The 14,303-nt window shown below is 40.4% G+C and overlaps 1 protein-coding gene across 1 annotated transcript in view; it reads right to left on the bottom strand.

Annotated features, from left to right (window-relative positions):
- The window catches only part of tll1 (tolloid-like 1), a 47,731-nt gene that overhangs the window by 25,609 nt on the left and 7,819 nt on the right, over nucleotides 1-14,303 (bottom strand). The window contains exons 3-6 of the mRNA XM_073464514.1: nucleotides 4,309-4,431; nucleotides 4,028-4,108; nucleotides 2,098-2,271; nucleotides 1,880-1,997 (exon numbers count right to left, since the gene is read on the bottom strand). Coding sequence (XP_073320615.1) covers nucleotides 1,880-1,997; nucleotides 2,098-2,271; nucleotides 4,028-4,108; nucleotides 4,309-4,431 — 496 coding nt within the window. The remainder of the gene's footprint in view (nucleotides 1-1,879; nucleotides 1,998-2,097; nucleotides 2,272-4,027; nucleotides 4,109-4,308; nucleotides 4,432-14,303) is intronic.

Genomic DNA, 14,303 nt, shown 5'->3' with positions numbered 1-14,303 from the left:
AGTGGCATTCACATTGAATAATCAATTATATGGGCTTCTTCAGACTTTTCCATGTGAACTTGTCTTAGAGATAACTACATAACATCCAAAGGAAGTATTTAAACTCAGCTCCAACTCACACATTATTCAAAGTATTAAAGACTATAACAGTGCAACTTTTTGATCATATATCATCATCAGGCATCAAGTACAGACTTTTCCTTTGCCTTACTATTATTGTTCAGTCCACAGAAGTCTTCCTTAAATTCTAGGTGTCGTTTAAAATGTTTCCATACTTAAGATAGGAAAAAATCAATCTCTAATGGTGCCCCAAAGGGCAAATATATAGATATTTATACATATATAAATATAAATATACATGAATACATACATACAGGCTGAACAGTACCATTCCATCAAGCCTAATCCAAATATCAAATAAAACAATATTATTTCTGCTAGATAATAGATCTGGATTTCGCATCAAATTGTACTCACTCATAGACACCTTTTTTTCCTGCATTATTCCCCATCTTGCATGTTAAAAGGCATGGCCATTATTTTTTGTGTTTTTGAGGTTATAATTTCCTTCTGTATCTTCCTAGTAGTTCAGTCAAAATGATATTTTCCTAAGCTCTTCCGAAAAGATTTTTCACGTGACGTGACGTAGGTCTCTGCATGATTACGTTGCAACAAATAAACGCCACTCGCCTGCCTTATAATGTGTTTCTCCTCCTTGACTTAGGAGCTACAGGTCTGTGTCTGCTTGAACATGGCAGGGGTGTGACTGAGCTACACACAGACACAGGGCTGGTCAGTGGCCACACACAGCGCACAAGATGAAGCGTACGCTTCGGCTGAATTCACAAAAATCTGGCAATAGGCCACATGATTGTTTCTGTGCTTTAGACTGTAACTGCTTTGACACAATCAGAAAATAGCGTTTTATTTTTCGGATTCACTGCTTTGTCCGCACTTTTGCCGCTAGCTCTCTTCATTCATTCTGAAGTTTGCTACTCTGTCTCTTTCTGTCAGCAAAGTATGCCTCTAAGGTGTAATAATAATAAAAAAGCATCATCTTCAATTTCCAAGCTCATATATTCTAAGCTTACATTACGACATTTGTCACTCTTCATGCTTTCACTAACAGCGAACTGTGTGTGTGTGTGGAGGGGAGGGTATGAGCACTAAGAAAAAAATCCTGCATCTGTTCCTTTATCCAGATCTGCACTAAAAGTTAATGAGGTCTATTCTGGGCCGAGACCCATCCTACATCCAAGTTTCATGGAAGCCTGTTCAATAGTTTTTGTGTAATCGTGCCAACAAACCAACCAACGAACCGCCACAGGCAAAAACACACACACAAAAAAAAACCTCACTTCTTAAATGTGAAGTGTCATCTTGAAAAGCAGTTTGTAGAAATCAATAAAGTAAAAACCTCAAAGCTTAATGATTAAAAGTTACATTAAATGTCGAAAAAAGCAGTTAATCCTCGAGTCCTATCATTTCAGGGGACTCGAGGATCATTTCTGCACAACAGCTTCGAAAGATAAACCTTAGCGTCCGGATTTCTAAAACCTTACAACTTACAACCGTGAGCGCAGTGCCACCACTGTACAAACACACTATGACCCCACCGTGCTGCCACTCAACAGAACAATGCACTTCTGCAGAGTATGAACAAAAAAACTGCACGAACATACAAAAACTTAAACTTCGTAGTGTGATTGGTGGGATGGGGAAACAGGAGCAGGACAGGAAGGAAAGTGAAGCCATTGTTGAGTGACCGTATCGTCTCTCGCTGTGACAAGGTCAATACTGACCTCGAGGTACACACACACACACTCACACACACTCACACACACACTCACACATATGCAGAAAGAGTCACCAAACTCACCCGCAGGGCCTGTAGGTGAACACGATGTAGCTTTCCTCGTCTGTCTTCTCAATGAAAGTTACGCATGTCTGTTTCTCCCAGTGACGCATGGCCTGCTTAAACATGGCCCTCTGACTGCCTGAAACACACACGTTTCACATCCTATGTTTACACAATCACACGTCGCTGTGTGTTTGACTGTTGAGCAGTGCGGGCAGCAGTCCAGTTGGGTTGCTTACCAGTGAAGTTTCCTCCTATGACGTAGGGAATGACTCCTCCAGGCCATATCCTCTCAGCTCGGGATGTGGCCGCTCGGGGTACACGGCTTTTCACCACTTTCCCAGTCTTCCCACCTTTCCCAGTTTGGCTCTTGGGACTGGGAGCTCCCTTGCTGGAGTTCTTGGGAAGATAGTCTAACAGAGCAAGGAGAGAGAGAGACAACCGTCTTGGTGTTATGTGTGTTCAAACAGAATAAATTACAGGTCTATTATTACGCATAACAGTTCATAAATGTGCTCTGAGATTATTGGATCACACTATTTCTTATTATATGTGACCTTTAAGAGTTTGTTCTCAGATCAGAGGGTAATAAAACTCAGACGGATATAGCTCTGCAATATACTGATTTATTAAACACTTAAATTAAGGTTTATAATGTAAACTGAATAAGCTGAGTGGTGCTAAAAAAAGGGTATGTGGAAAAGAAGGAAAGCAATCTTGAACAGTTAAAGGTCTATCAACACTTTTGAAAGCAACTTTATTATAAAACTGACACATTTCAGTCTGTAGCCTAAATCAGGGGAGGTTTCTGACTTACGACTGAATTAACCGGGCTCGATGGATCAATGTTTAGAAATTTTACATGTATTAATCACTTTTTTATTGGCCATATGTGAGCGGATTGTAACGTGATGGGAGAAATGAGACGTTTCTCATCTCTCTCGGTTGCCTATCAAAACCTGTGGATGATTTGTTTAAGTTGTTTAATGCTGCTGGACTGTGGATTTCTTTGTGAAAGACTCGGATTTTTCACGAAAGTCCAAAGGATGTGACTTTACGCATGTTCTCGAGTGCCTCTTCTCAGTGTCTCTCACCATTCCACTAACAGAGAGCAGCTAACATTAGTTTATAAACTAACGACTGGCTTTCAGTACAACGCAAAACTTCCACAGAGCCCTTTTAAGCCTATCCCGTAGCAAATACAACATATTTAAATATGCTAGATCCAGATCTTTTTTTTGATCCGCATCAACTTGTACTCACGCTCAGATACCAGCCACCTAAACAGGCTAGAATTTTTTTAAAGAATATATTCCCTAATGTTTGAAAAAGCCCTATCTCCCAATATTAAAAAAAAAGTGAGAGGAAATTCTTGGATCTGTCCCTTTATCTGGATCCGTATCAGAAGTTATTGAGATCTATTCTGGGCTGAAACCCATCCTCCATCGCGGTTTCGAGGACATCAGCTTTTCATTAATCAACCAACCAATTAAAAAACGGACACGGGTGAAAACATAACCTCCTTGGTGGAGGTAATTACAGTCAAAACATTGAAATGGACAATCTCCATGAAATGAAGCTTCAAGAAATCAAGGACAAGTGGTTTGGAGGATTTGGGTCATATTCACATTATTGCAGAAAAACAAGGCTCTTGTGCTCTGCATGCCGTTGTGCTCTACACAGGATTCTTGCGGAGAATGGTTGGCTGTCTGGGAGGGTTTATTACTGCCAAATGCTGATTTACAAATACGCAGTGTTTTTACGATGACACAAAACGATTTCTGGCAAAGACCCACAGACGACAATTCCGATATCATGGTTAGATCACTAAAAGGTTCTGACAGCCTTGGCAACAAGCGTGGTAGCTAAATTTTATGGGTAACATTTTCGCCCCACAAATACTTTCTCAGTTTGACAACAGAGCAACTTTCACCTTGTGCTTAATTCATTTCATCATGATACTGAAATCAACTTGTCGAGACCTGTTTGAGATTGTCAACTATTCCAAAGAACATCTCAACCGGTTGCTTCCCAGAAGATCTAGGATGCTATTGTGGCACCTCTGCAGGAAGTTGAAGCATATAGGACCGATGGTTTATTGGATAAAACATTTAAACTGTGACTTTGGCAACAGAAATTAGCGTGCGTAGTAAAGTTTAGAGTCCTTACCTAAGCCGAACCTACGTATTCTCTCCAGCAGTAGATATAAAGATCCCCTCTTCTTAGAAATTTCATGTTCCTCCAGACCACCTGACAACACACAAGAGCCAAAAATCAAGACACGAACAATGCACAATAAATGTTGATATCCTCAGGTGGCCCCTTCTACTTCCTTCCTATTGCAGCCGCTTTACTCTGCAGCCAATGGATGGATGGAGTTTCATAGGAAACATGAGGGAGAGCAATACATGATGATTACTGAGTGAGAGTGAGATGTCCAGTCCACTTACCAGATGTGTGCCCCTGCCGGGAGTGTGTGTGCATGTGTGTGTGCTGCGTGAGGTCTATCGTCCTGTCAATCTGGAACATGCGCAGGTCCTCCTCGTCTAAAGCGATGTCGCCCCAGAATACAGCTGGAAGTTAAGAGAAAAACATCTGTTATGTTCATACATAGCAACAGTAATACTAACATTACCGACTGTTGGTCAGCAGTGTCACCAGAACAAGCAGTCGTTATGTGTGCACGCTCTTTATCAATTTCAACTTCAAGTGCATCAGATCTTGGATTTTTTAAAAATCTGTTTCCCTGTCTAAGGTCTCAGGTCTGTGTTATCTCAAAAGTTAGTTTTTAATGGCTCCAACAGGAACCAAGAGAAGTCTTTTTCTGTTTCTGTTAACTCAAGAGAGATGCACTGTGCACTGTGAAAGAAGCTGTACTTGCTCCTCCCTCATTACTACGGCTAAGGTGTGTTTAAACAAGGCCTTTAAGCCCCAAATGATCCAGTGGAGCTCCAGTGCCAACAAATCAGACTGTAGTTGTACTATGGCAGATTATTGGTTAAAATGTGAGTGTAACTGCTTGAGTGCGGACAGGGCTCTCGGTGCTCTTCACAGAGTTTGGTTGGCCATGTCTCCCAAAGCCCAGAGGTACCGAATTGATTTGAAAAGACGTCATTTACACACTTTTTGAATGAAAAATATTCACTGTGGCTGTTCGTCAAAGGTGTAAAAAAACATCTTCTCAATTCAATGTGGGATCTCTGGGCTTCCCAAGACTTTACGTCGGACGTGGATTATGTATGGAGTAATTTTATGATTTGTTTTGTTTTGTTTTGTTGTTTTGTTTTAAGTCCTAATACAAGTCCCCATCTTCTTCACTTGTTTAGGAAAATGCTGCAACTCTGTTTTACTGTGAAGCTCCAGAAATGTTTTGTGGACTACTACACTTCACCCACCTTTTTATCGGCTTGGGGGTGTGTAATGACTGAAGTTTCATTTTTGGGTAAATTTATAGTTTAACACAATAACAACAACTCTTCGAGGACTTTTAAAGGTGTTGGAAACAAGTACTGTGCATTCATTGACCACTTTTCTTCAACAGGTTGATATTAAAACCAGTGGAGAAAATCGGATCCAGTAAATCGGATCAAGTCTTCTACAGAATGATGTCCTGTTATTTTTACTTTTCAAGGCTGTTCAGGCTTGGATTTATTTGCACTTAAGTTTGGTTCAAGTACAAACTGTTTGACCCGTTAAGACCTCCAGTGCAGAGCTCTGATTAAGTGAATACAATGTGTACTTTCACATCGGGCAACAAGGTAGAACAATCGTAGTATAATTCACGTACAGGAAGCAGCTCAGGTGTTTTCTTTATCAGCAGAGGTGAAGTCATCACATAAATTGAATCCTCTAGTTGTTGATTCTCTGACTTGTAGCAACATTGTAGTTTCGCTCCAAAAATACACCTCGTACTTCTCAGAAATATCTGTGAACTTGTGTTTAATATCAGTGCCCACAGAGCTGAGAGCAGCTTTGTCTCCCTCCCTCCAGTTCCTACTCTCTGGGTCTTTGTCTGACACACACACACACACACACACACACACAGCCGCCCCCGGTGGTCTTACAGTGGTCTGATATCAGGCCATGTTTAAGCCTTTTGGCAAGTGACAACTCCCACCACTGTCCCCTCCACGCTTCCCACCCTCCTTCAATCTCTGCCTACTCCGACCCCTACAGCCTCTCATCCTCACATCCTCCTTTCCTCCCTCTTTCCATAGGATGATCCAGCCAAAGAGTCTGGCATTTTCCTGTCCACAACCATTAAAGGATGTGTCACCTGCCCATGTGTACAGTACATTGAAACAGTTATTGTTCCCTTTAATAGTTCCTCGTCTTTACTGGCCATGAAGAGATCCCTTCTAATGTGACGCAAAAATGCATTTTTTAAGTTCAGCAAAGCCAATATGAGGCATTAGCAGTCTCTCACTTAGTCAAATCAAGTAGGTATTTCATTTGTTTTTATCCCTCCCCTGCAGCTCAGCAAGACAATGTTGTCTGTGGAAACACAGAAAGAATTTTGTACGAAAACATTTGCAACTTTGGAAGATATCCTCTGGATTTGAGTAACTCACACTGCTGAAGACCCATATTAAATTGAATGATTACAGAGACCATTAACTCATTCACTCAATGTGAACCTATCCTGGATATGTAATATATGAATACTCTTTCCGTTGTTTGCACTGTGTACAAATAAACAGCAAGTGGAGACCAGTTAAACCCTTTGGTTTCCCTTTTTAAAGTCTGATTATAAAGTCGTGTTTAAAGAAACTTTTTATTTCGAAATGGAGGAAACCACATTCTGACAGTACGCCGTTTTTCAGAGATGAATCAATGATAGCCTACTCTGTTACCACAATTTAACCAGCATAACATTTCTTGACATTTACATATTCCTCACAGGATGCCTCCTTAGCCAGTCTCTCTTCATCATCTTACTCAAAAGCTTCTCCTCCCCATTGCTGCCGCTTCACTCCTCATCCATTTGTTGACACTGAAACTCGTGATATGTACGTGGCTGTCGCTCACGCACCCCTCAGCATCACGTAAAGCACATCTCGGATCCCATGTTCACCCACTTTCTTTATTTTCTGTCTCCCCCTCCTTACATATCTACAGTAAATCTCCCAGCCTCTAACAATGAACAGCTGAATGATAACCATCGCTAAATGATTAGCTGAGCGGAGTTACTGCCCTCCACAGGGATTCGAGACACTAATGCATTAACAATGGCATGGGAGAAGCTTGTCACTTAGCTAATCAGGATTGCCACTAAAGGAAATGGGGGGTCAGGGTGCCATTGTGCTTGACTCTGAGCTATTGTTGAAGTGAGGAGCAAACCACAATGACCACAGATGGTTTACAAATCATGATATCAGATACAGACCAAAAGTGCGGCTGCTGGATGGTGGTATTTGATATGTTGGTGAGATAGATATGAGGATAATGTTCTGATCTAAAGGGTAGAGCTGAGATCATGCATCTATTATGTCGACAACGCTATGTAGGATTTACATGTAACACTGGTTAACTATAATTTAAGACAGTGTTGTTCAATACTGGTCCTCCCTGCCCTGCATGTTTTAGATGTTTCCCTGCTCCAACACACCTGATTCAAATAAATGGGATGTGATCAGACTTTGGCACAGCTTGATGGCGAACCGATCGTTTGAATGAGGTGTTTGAAAGTGATTTAAGACAAGTTAAAGTATCAGAAGTTCATATTTCAAGAGCTGGAACCTTCTTGGACATGACCGATGTTTCATAAGCAAGTACACTAGCACACAGCTGGCACAGGTGCAGTTGTAATTGAGGTTTGATCAGGACAAAACAGTTATGATTTAGTGATAACTAATGGGTAGGCATTAATCACGGTCAGTCATATCAGTCCTTGTCATCTATTATATATTTATATATTAATATATATTATTATTTGAAGTGTCACTACAGCCTTTTTGACACATATCTGTAGCTGGAAAAGTTATTTCTAAAGCAATGGCGTGCAGGGGAACACATTTTATAATGCTACAAAGTTTGTAGCATTATAAAATGTGTTCCCCTTGTGTGTGTTTTTAAAGAGATTTTTAACAAACCCATTCTCTGGTTGAAAAGTACAGCAGACATATATAAACAAGTTTTATTTGATTCTGAGGTTGATGTCAGTGTAACTTTGCCATATAAAGCTACAAAAATATCACAATTACACCAGCACTTGTGCCATGATGTGGTCTGAACAGGCGTTGGTACAAATGTTTTTTTTTTACACCAAAAGTGTCGCTACTGAGACTCTCCTCTATTGCAAACTCTCCCAAAGTGGTGTCATAACAAGCCACAAAAACTATGGGTCCAAAAAAGTCCACTTACGGCAAAAAGAAACCCACATTACACCAGTAAAAGGTCATTATCTGCGTGAGTTCTCATATAAACATTAACCGTATTGCATTGCAGCTGCATCAGAGATGATATTCCCCTGGCTTTTGTTTCTATTTGTGGGACAGTGTGTTTGTGACATTACACACCTTGTAGTGTGGGATATTTCAGGACAACAAGAGAAACTACAAGGACTAAAAGTTTCCCAGTGAAAAGGAGCTGACACAAGCAGAGACACAAAGCAAGAAGAGGAGGGAGAGTACAGTGATAGTAAGTTTGGCCCATTGATTGTTGGGGTCTTGTTAATCCATAGAGATACCATAAATAGCCCAAAGTCAAGCCTGTGGGTGAGCAGGGGTGAGGACAGTGAGGCAGGGAGATGCAGGAGGAAAAGTATTGATCCAAAAACCCCAGGACGTCCCAGGAGACCTACATCATGCTGACCAGGGCCTTACTGTTCGCCCTTCAGCAGGGGCACTGCAGCAAACACACACATACATCAGCACACAGAGACACACACACACACACAAGAATAATGCACCAAACACCAACTGAGAGGAAGACTTCCCTCACACCATGATGGCTGTTTGGAGTGTGAACACACTGGTTTGTGTTGTAGTGACCAACGTTTTAGGCAGCCAGGACTACTCTAAAAAAGTTAAAGCTCATCGTCATGCAACAATGTGTCCTGAAACATAACGTACACCTGAACAATACAACAAAAGTGAATACTTCGCTGTTACTTGGTGCCTATGAAGGATCACATTAGCCTGATCATAAACAATTTCAGTGCTTGATTGTAATCTGGTAATAAACTGATAAAACACAGAAACAATTCATAAATTAAATAATAAACATTTGCATTCATAGATGCAAATTAACTGTAAAATAACAAAAACATTAATTATGTTTTTTAAATTAATAAATACCTTTTAAATACAAGATAGAATAGCATTTTTTGAAAAGCTTTTGTTAGAGTTACTCATTAGATTTTAGATTTATTGAGGTGACATTTGTATCATGAAGTAAGTTGTTGACTGCTGCTGGACTGTGGATTTCTTTGTGAAGTACTCGCGTCGAATTTTCCACGACAGTCCAAAGGATGTGACTTTATACACGTTCTCGAGTGCCTCATCTCTCGCCTCTGCTAACACAGAGCAACAATGGCTAGCATTAGTTTAGTTATTTCCACAGAGCCCCTTTAATATTTAGTTTGAATCCTGATTATATCATATTATATTTATATTATATCTAAATAGACAATTTTAAAGACAATCTGACCTGAACGGCAGCGCTTGTCCTTCACTCAAAACCACCACTGCGGTGCCTTTGAGCAAGGCTCTAAACCCAAATTGCTCCAGTATAGCTGCTCAGTGCCCGGCAGATCAGACTGTGATTGTACGCTGCTGAAATGTGCTGTGGCGCAGCTGGTGCGACCATGAGCATTGTCTAGAGCGGCCGCGATCGGCTCCAGCGACCGTAAAGCGACAGCAGACATGTCCGATGGGATCTTCGAGCGACTGTGAGAATGTGATCAGAGCTTTCCTGAAAAAGACATCATTGCTGTCAGTGAAACTCCCCTGAATAAATAAAAGTTAAATTCAATAAATAAACTGATGCTTTGGTTTTCTCTCTCTAAAACGTTTCTCCAAAATGTGACTCCATTGTTCAAAATTTGTTCCTTTAATGAAAGAAATGCACTGATTCAATGAGTGTTGCTGTAACTGAATTCGAAATTTGGAAATACATGAGTGAACAGAAACATGAGTTTATGTACAGGTGTTTAACATTCAGTAATGTTAAAAACTGATGCAGACATTATTTAGTATCAATACTACTCCAGACTTTTATTTTTTATTTGTTACAATAAGAAATTCACGTGGTCCTTTGACATTTTACACACTACAGTACAATACAGTGGAGAATTATGCACTGCTGAGTTATGTGCTCATGCTGTACTCACTGGGGTGTATCTAACACAAAAACACACACACACACACTCTCACTAAGCTCCTCATTAAGCAAATATAAGGTCACACTGTAGGTGGGCTAAGATATGTGTGTGTGTGCATGTGTATGAACATGTGCACGTGTATGGGCCCTTTCACTTGTATGATATTATTATACTGTATGTAACTGCGACTGTGAACGTGCTGTAATATTAAAAAAAGGATTATCTCGCCCCCGTTTGAGGATTTTCTCCAAAAGTAATCATTGTGCAAGCTGCTTGATCCACATTAACCCTTCGTGAGCAACAACAGGTGCTGCAGTTCATAAGTCGTGATACACAGAGCAGCGCTGCCAGAAACCTGTCGCCAGGTAAACCATTGTTTTCCAGTGGTATAGTGCGCCTGACATGCGCTTGTCTCTTGCATTTTGGCTGTAGCGTCAAGTCTCCGTGTGTTTGACTTCATTGTTTTGCAGCGCACAACTGTCAGAAAAACATGCCGACACTAATAAAAGGAATTGATCAGCTCTGAGGCATCTGATTTTGATGTACTGGACAATTTGAAACTGGTTCTCAAAGGTTCCCGTTCTCAATTCCCATCCTTAGGCATTATATTCCAAGCAGTCTGACACAGTTTTGTCAGAATATGGCCAAATACATCTCACTGCTACTGTCTCAATCCACAGCATAACCCTGTCAAACAGAGCTGAAACAATATGATGAGTAATTGATTTGTTATTCGAGAAGAAGAGAATTAACAGGCTACTATTTTTTGATAATCAATTAATTATTTGAGCTGGGGGGTTGTTTAAGCGAAAGTGCTACAAATTTATTGATTCCAGCTTCTAAATTTTGAATATTAATTGTACTTCTAAGCTTTTTTATTATAGTAACTCATAAGTAACTCATACCTTTGGGTGTTGACTGTTGGTTGGACAAATAAAGACATCTACAAACTTCAGCTTGGACTGAAAAAAAAAAAATAACACTGATTGCAGGTCTGTGACAGGGTCTCTCCTCAGTGTCAGATCCACCCTCCCAACCCTCCACACATATAGGGTGCATTACTTTCTGCATCTGCACTGAATGTTGGTATTAGATGTAAATCATTGAACAGTAACGATTGTAAAACATTGACAGTATTCCTCAGCAGAAGTTTCTATGGATGTTTTGATACTTGAAACCAAGCTAACCACAGCCTTCATTGTCCATTACTTTTAGAAGCACTTTAAACTGAGACTACTGCTTTAAGATGGGATAAAAATGAACCACTTGGTTGTATAAGGTGTTGTCAGGAGATGCTGGAGACGGTAATGTCATCGGTCAGAAATGTGATTTTAGAGAAAAAATGTAGAAGCTCAGTCCAAGTTCAAAAAGTTCACACCTCCACCCTCCTGCAAGAATGTGTGTAAGAGAGAGACACAGGCCAAGAGAGAGGACGGGTTTTTCTCAACTTCTGTGGCATAAGATGAAATAATTGTGTGTTTGTGTTTGTGTGATCATGTGGGAATAAAGAAGAAGAAAATTATAAGATGGATAAGAGATAAGATGGATCAGCTAAGCTGCAATTTTTACCACACCTGGTTTAAACACAGTCCTTGACAGAGACTGAAGACCCAATTGCACACCTCTACACTGACACATCACTGTGTTCTCCTCCAGCACAGTGTGTGTGTGTGTGTGTGTGTGTGTGTGTGTGTGTGTGTGTGTGTGTGTGTGTGTGTGTGTGTGTGTGTGTGTGTGTGCGTGTGTGCGTGTGTATGTTTCTACAGATAAGGATAGGCAAGTTTCTTCATGCATGAACACAGCTAAAAACAGATGGCAGAGCAGTGAGGCAAACAACTGGACACCTGAAATGACCGAGAAATCAAGCCCAGACCGATAATAAACAAATCCAATAACATAGAAGTACTGTCAGTCAGCCATCAGTTCCCAAGGAGAACTATTTATCTTTTTGTTTTTGAAACATAAATCACCAGGCATAAGCCTGTGTTTGTGCTGTTGTGCAATCTCTACAACCTGACAAGAGACCGAAAACAAGCACCAGCTGTGGATAGCGCAACAAATATCATGTTGAAGCTACAGCAAAATTACAGAGTAAAGGTAATAAAAAGGCTATTTAAAATCAAAAGGTTCACAAGCTGCTTTGCAAAATCAGTCCCTGTGTTTGTCACTCTGATATAGAATTTAAAATGTAGATAATTATAATATATAAGGCAAAGTAAAAGTAACATCTGCAACCTCAAAAGAGTGCGCGTTTTTAAAAAAAACACTCCACCACATTAACTGAAGGGAATAACAGGCAAAGAAATGTTCAGTGTGAGACAAAAATAACATGATATCATATGACACACACAGAGAGAGAGAGAGAGAGCTGGTGTAACCTCTTAATCACATTACTGTGATACCGAGATTCCTCTCCAGCAGGTCATGGGTTTGGCCAGACATTGTGACGGGACACGATCATGGCTCGATTTAACCATCAGGGTGCCCTGCGTGTGCACCCAGGGGCCCGGCAACGAACCGAGATCAAATAAAGATTTTTTTGTGAGGATGGTGAACAGTCGTGTTCTGAATGTGCGACTGCATAACTGCGCTGATTAGAAAAACACTTCTTTGAGGTTTGATGTAAAATCAGTGTAATTACTAGGAATAATGAGTTTCATAGACAGATTACAGTGAATAGATTAGGTTTAGACATGACATCTTACACAGCTGGCTGATAGTCAAGCTGTTTCAAACAGTCTGAAAGCAGCTGTAATCCATATTTTGTTAATAACAATCTATTGTGTATGTAGTGATGAACCTACAGAGAATTATCTTCTCATTCTGCAGCTCCACATGCTTTTACAGAGCTTTAAAGTTTAGCGTACGGTGCTTGTAGAAATGCTTGATTATAACAGAATCTGAGTGGTTTTTATTAAAGTATTGGGCTAGATAAATCAATGTCAAAAGAAAAAAACTGGCAGTTTACCATTACTTGTATGCATTTTTATAAACTGTAATGACTTGCAATATTATGGCCAGCAGTATAACATAATGGGACTAATGTTGCTCAAATTAATTAGTATAAATAATGTGGGGATGTCTGTTTGAAGCAGCCGAAAAAAAGCCATTGTTTGTCGGCCATCGACTGTACATCCGTGAAGATTCTTAAGATAACTTAAGGCAAGACTGGTTGTCCTTGACTTAGGGATCCCTCCCTTCCTGAGGTTTCTTCCATCTTTTTTCACAGTGTTTTTTTCTCAATATGGCGAGTTTTTCCTCACTTGAATCCCGGATCTAAGGACAGAGGATGTCCTTCACTGGACAGATTGTAAAGCCCAATGAGGCAATGTGATTGTGATTTTGGACTACATGAATAAAATTGTTTTGATATGATTAACATTTGTAGATAACTGTACGTGCTAAGGTTGTCAAATGTATTGATACTTTGACACTTTTTTGGATACCACATGCTTAAAACGATATAATAACACTGACAGTACAGACGGTATAAAAAAACCTTTTTGGTATCAAAAGAGGAACCAAATATCTTTATATATTTACTAGTATTGTAGGGAAGTTTAAAATTCAGTTATTGTGACAACCTATTTTTGCGCATTTGCACGCTAAACACAGCAAGATTTGTTAGGACCTAAAATATCAACCTACGTAGGCGCCTAGCTAAGAGTGCTCAGCTGTGCGTCATACATCACGGGGACGCTGCATCTGTGAGCACAGCTGGGTTCCCACAATACTGGGGAAAGCTGGAAAAAGAGTCTGACTGTAAGGAGAAGGTTTCCTCAGTCAATAATGGGTGTAAGCGAATGATTTTTGCTTCTATAAATAACATCAGGAAAAGCTAGGTGACATAAAAGCAGCCAGAGATTTAATAATTGAGCAATGCGTGGCAGGTGGGCGGAGTGACGGCGGTGCTGACTCATGGCTTCTGCAGCTCCGGAACAATGATGCTCCAAAACAAACAGTCGGCTCTCAGCGCGGCCGCAGAGTTTGTGCTGAGGCGGGAATCCTGAGGAAGACTTCGGAAGCTCAGTGGCAGGAGCACTCTGCTCGGGAAAATCCTGTTTAATATAATATGAGTGAGACCGCTCGTCCTCTCGCTCACACATACCCACACAACGCAGC

Source organism: Pagrus major, chromosome 1 (assembly GCF_040436345.1).
Source record: "Pagrus major chromosome 1, Pma_NU_1.0".
Lineage (NCBI taxonomy): Eukaryota > Metazoa > Chordata > Actinopteri > Spariformes > Sparidae > Pagrus > Pagrus major.
This window is presented reverse-complemented; position numbering and strand designations above follow the sequence as displayed.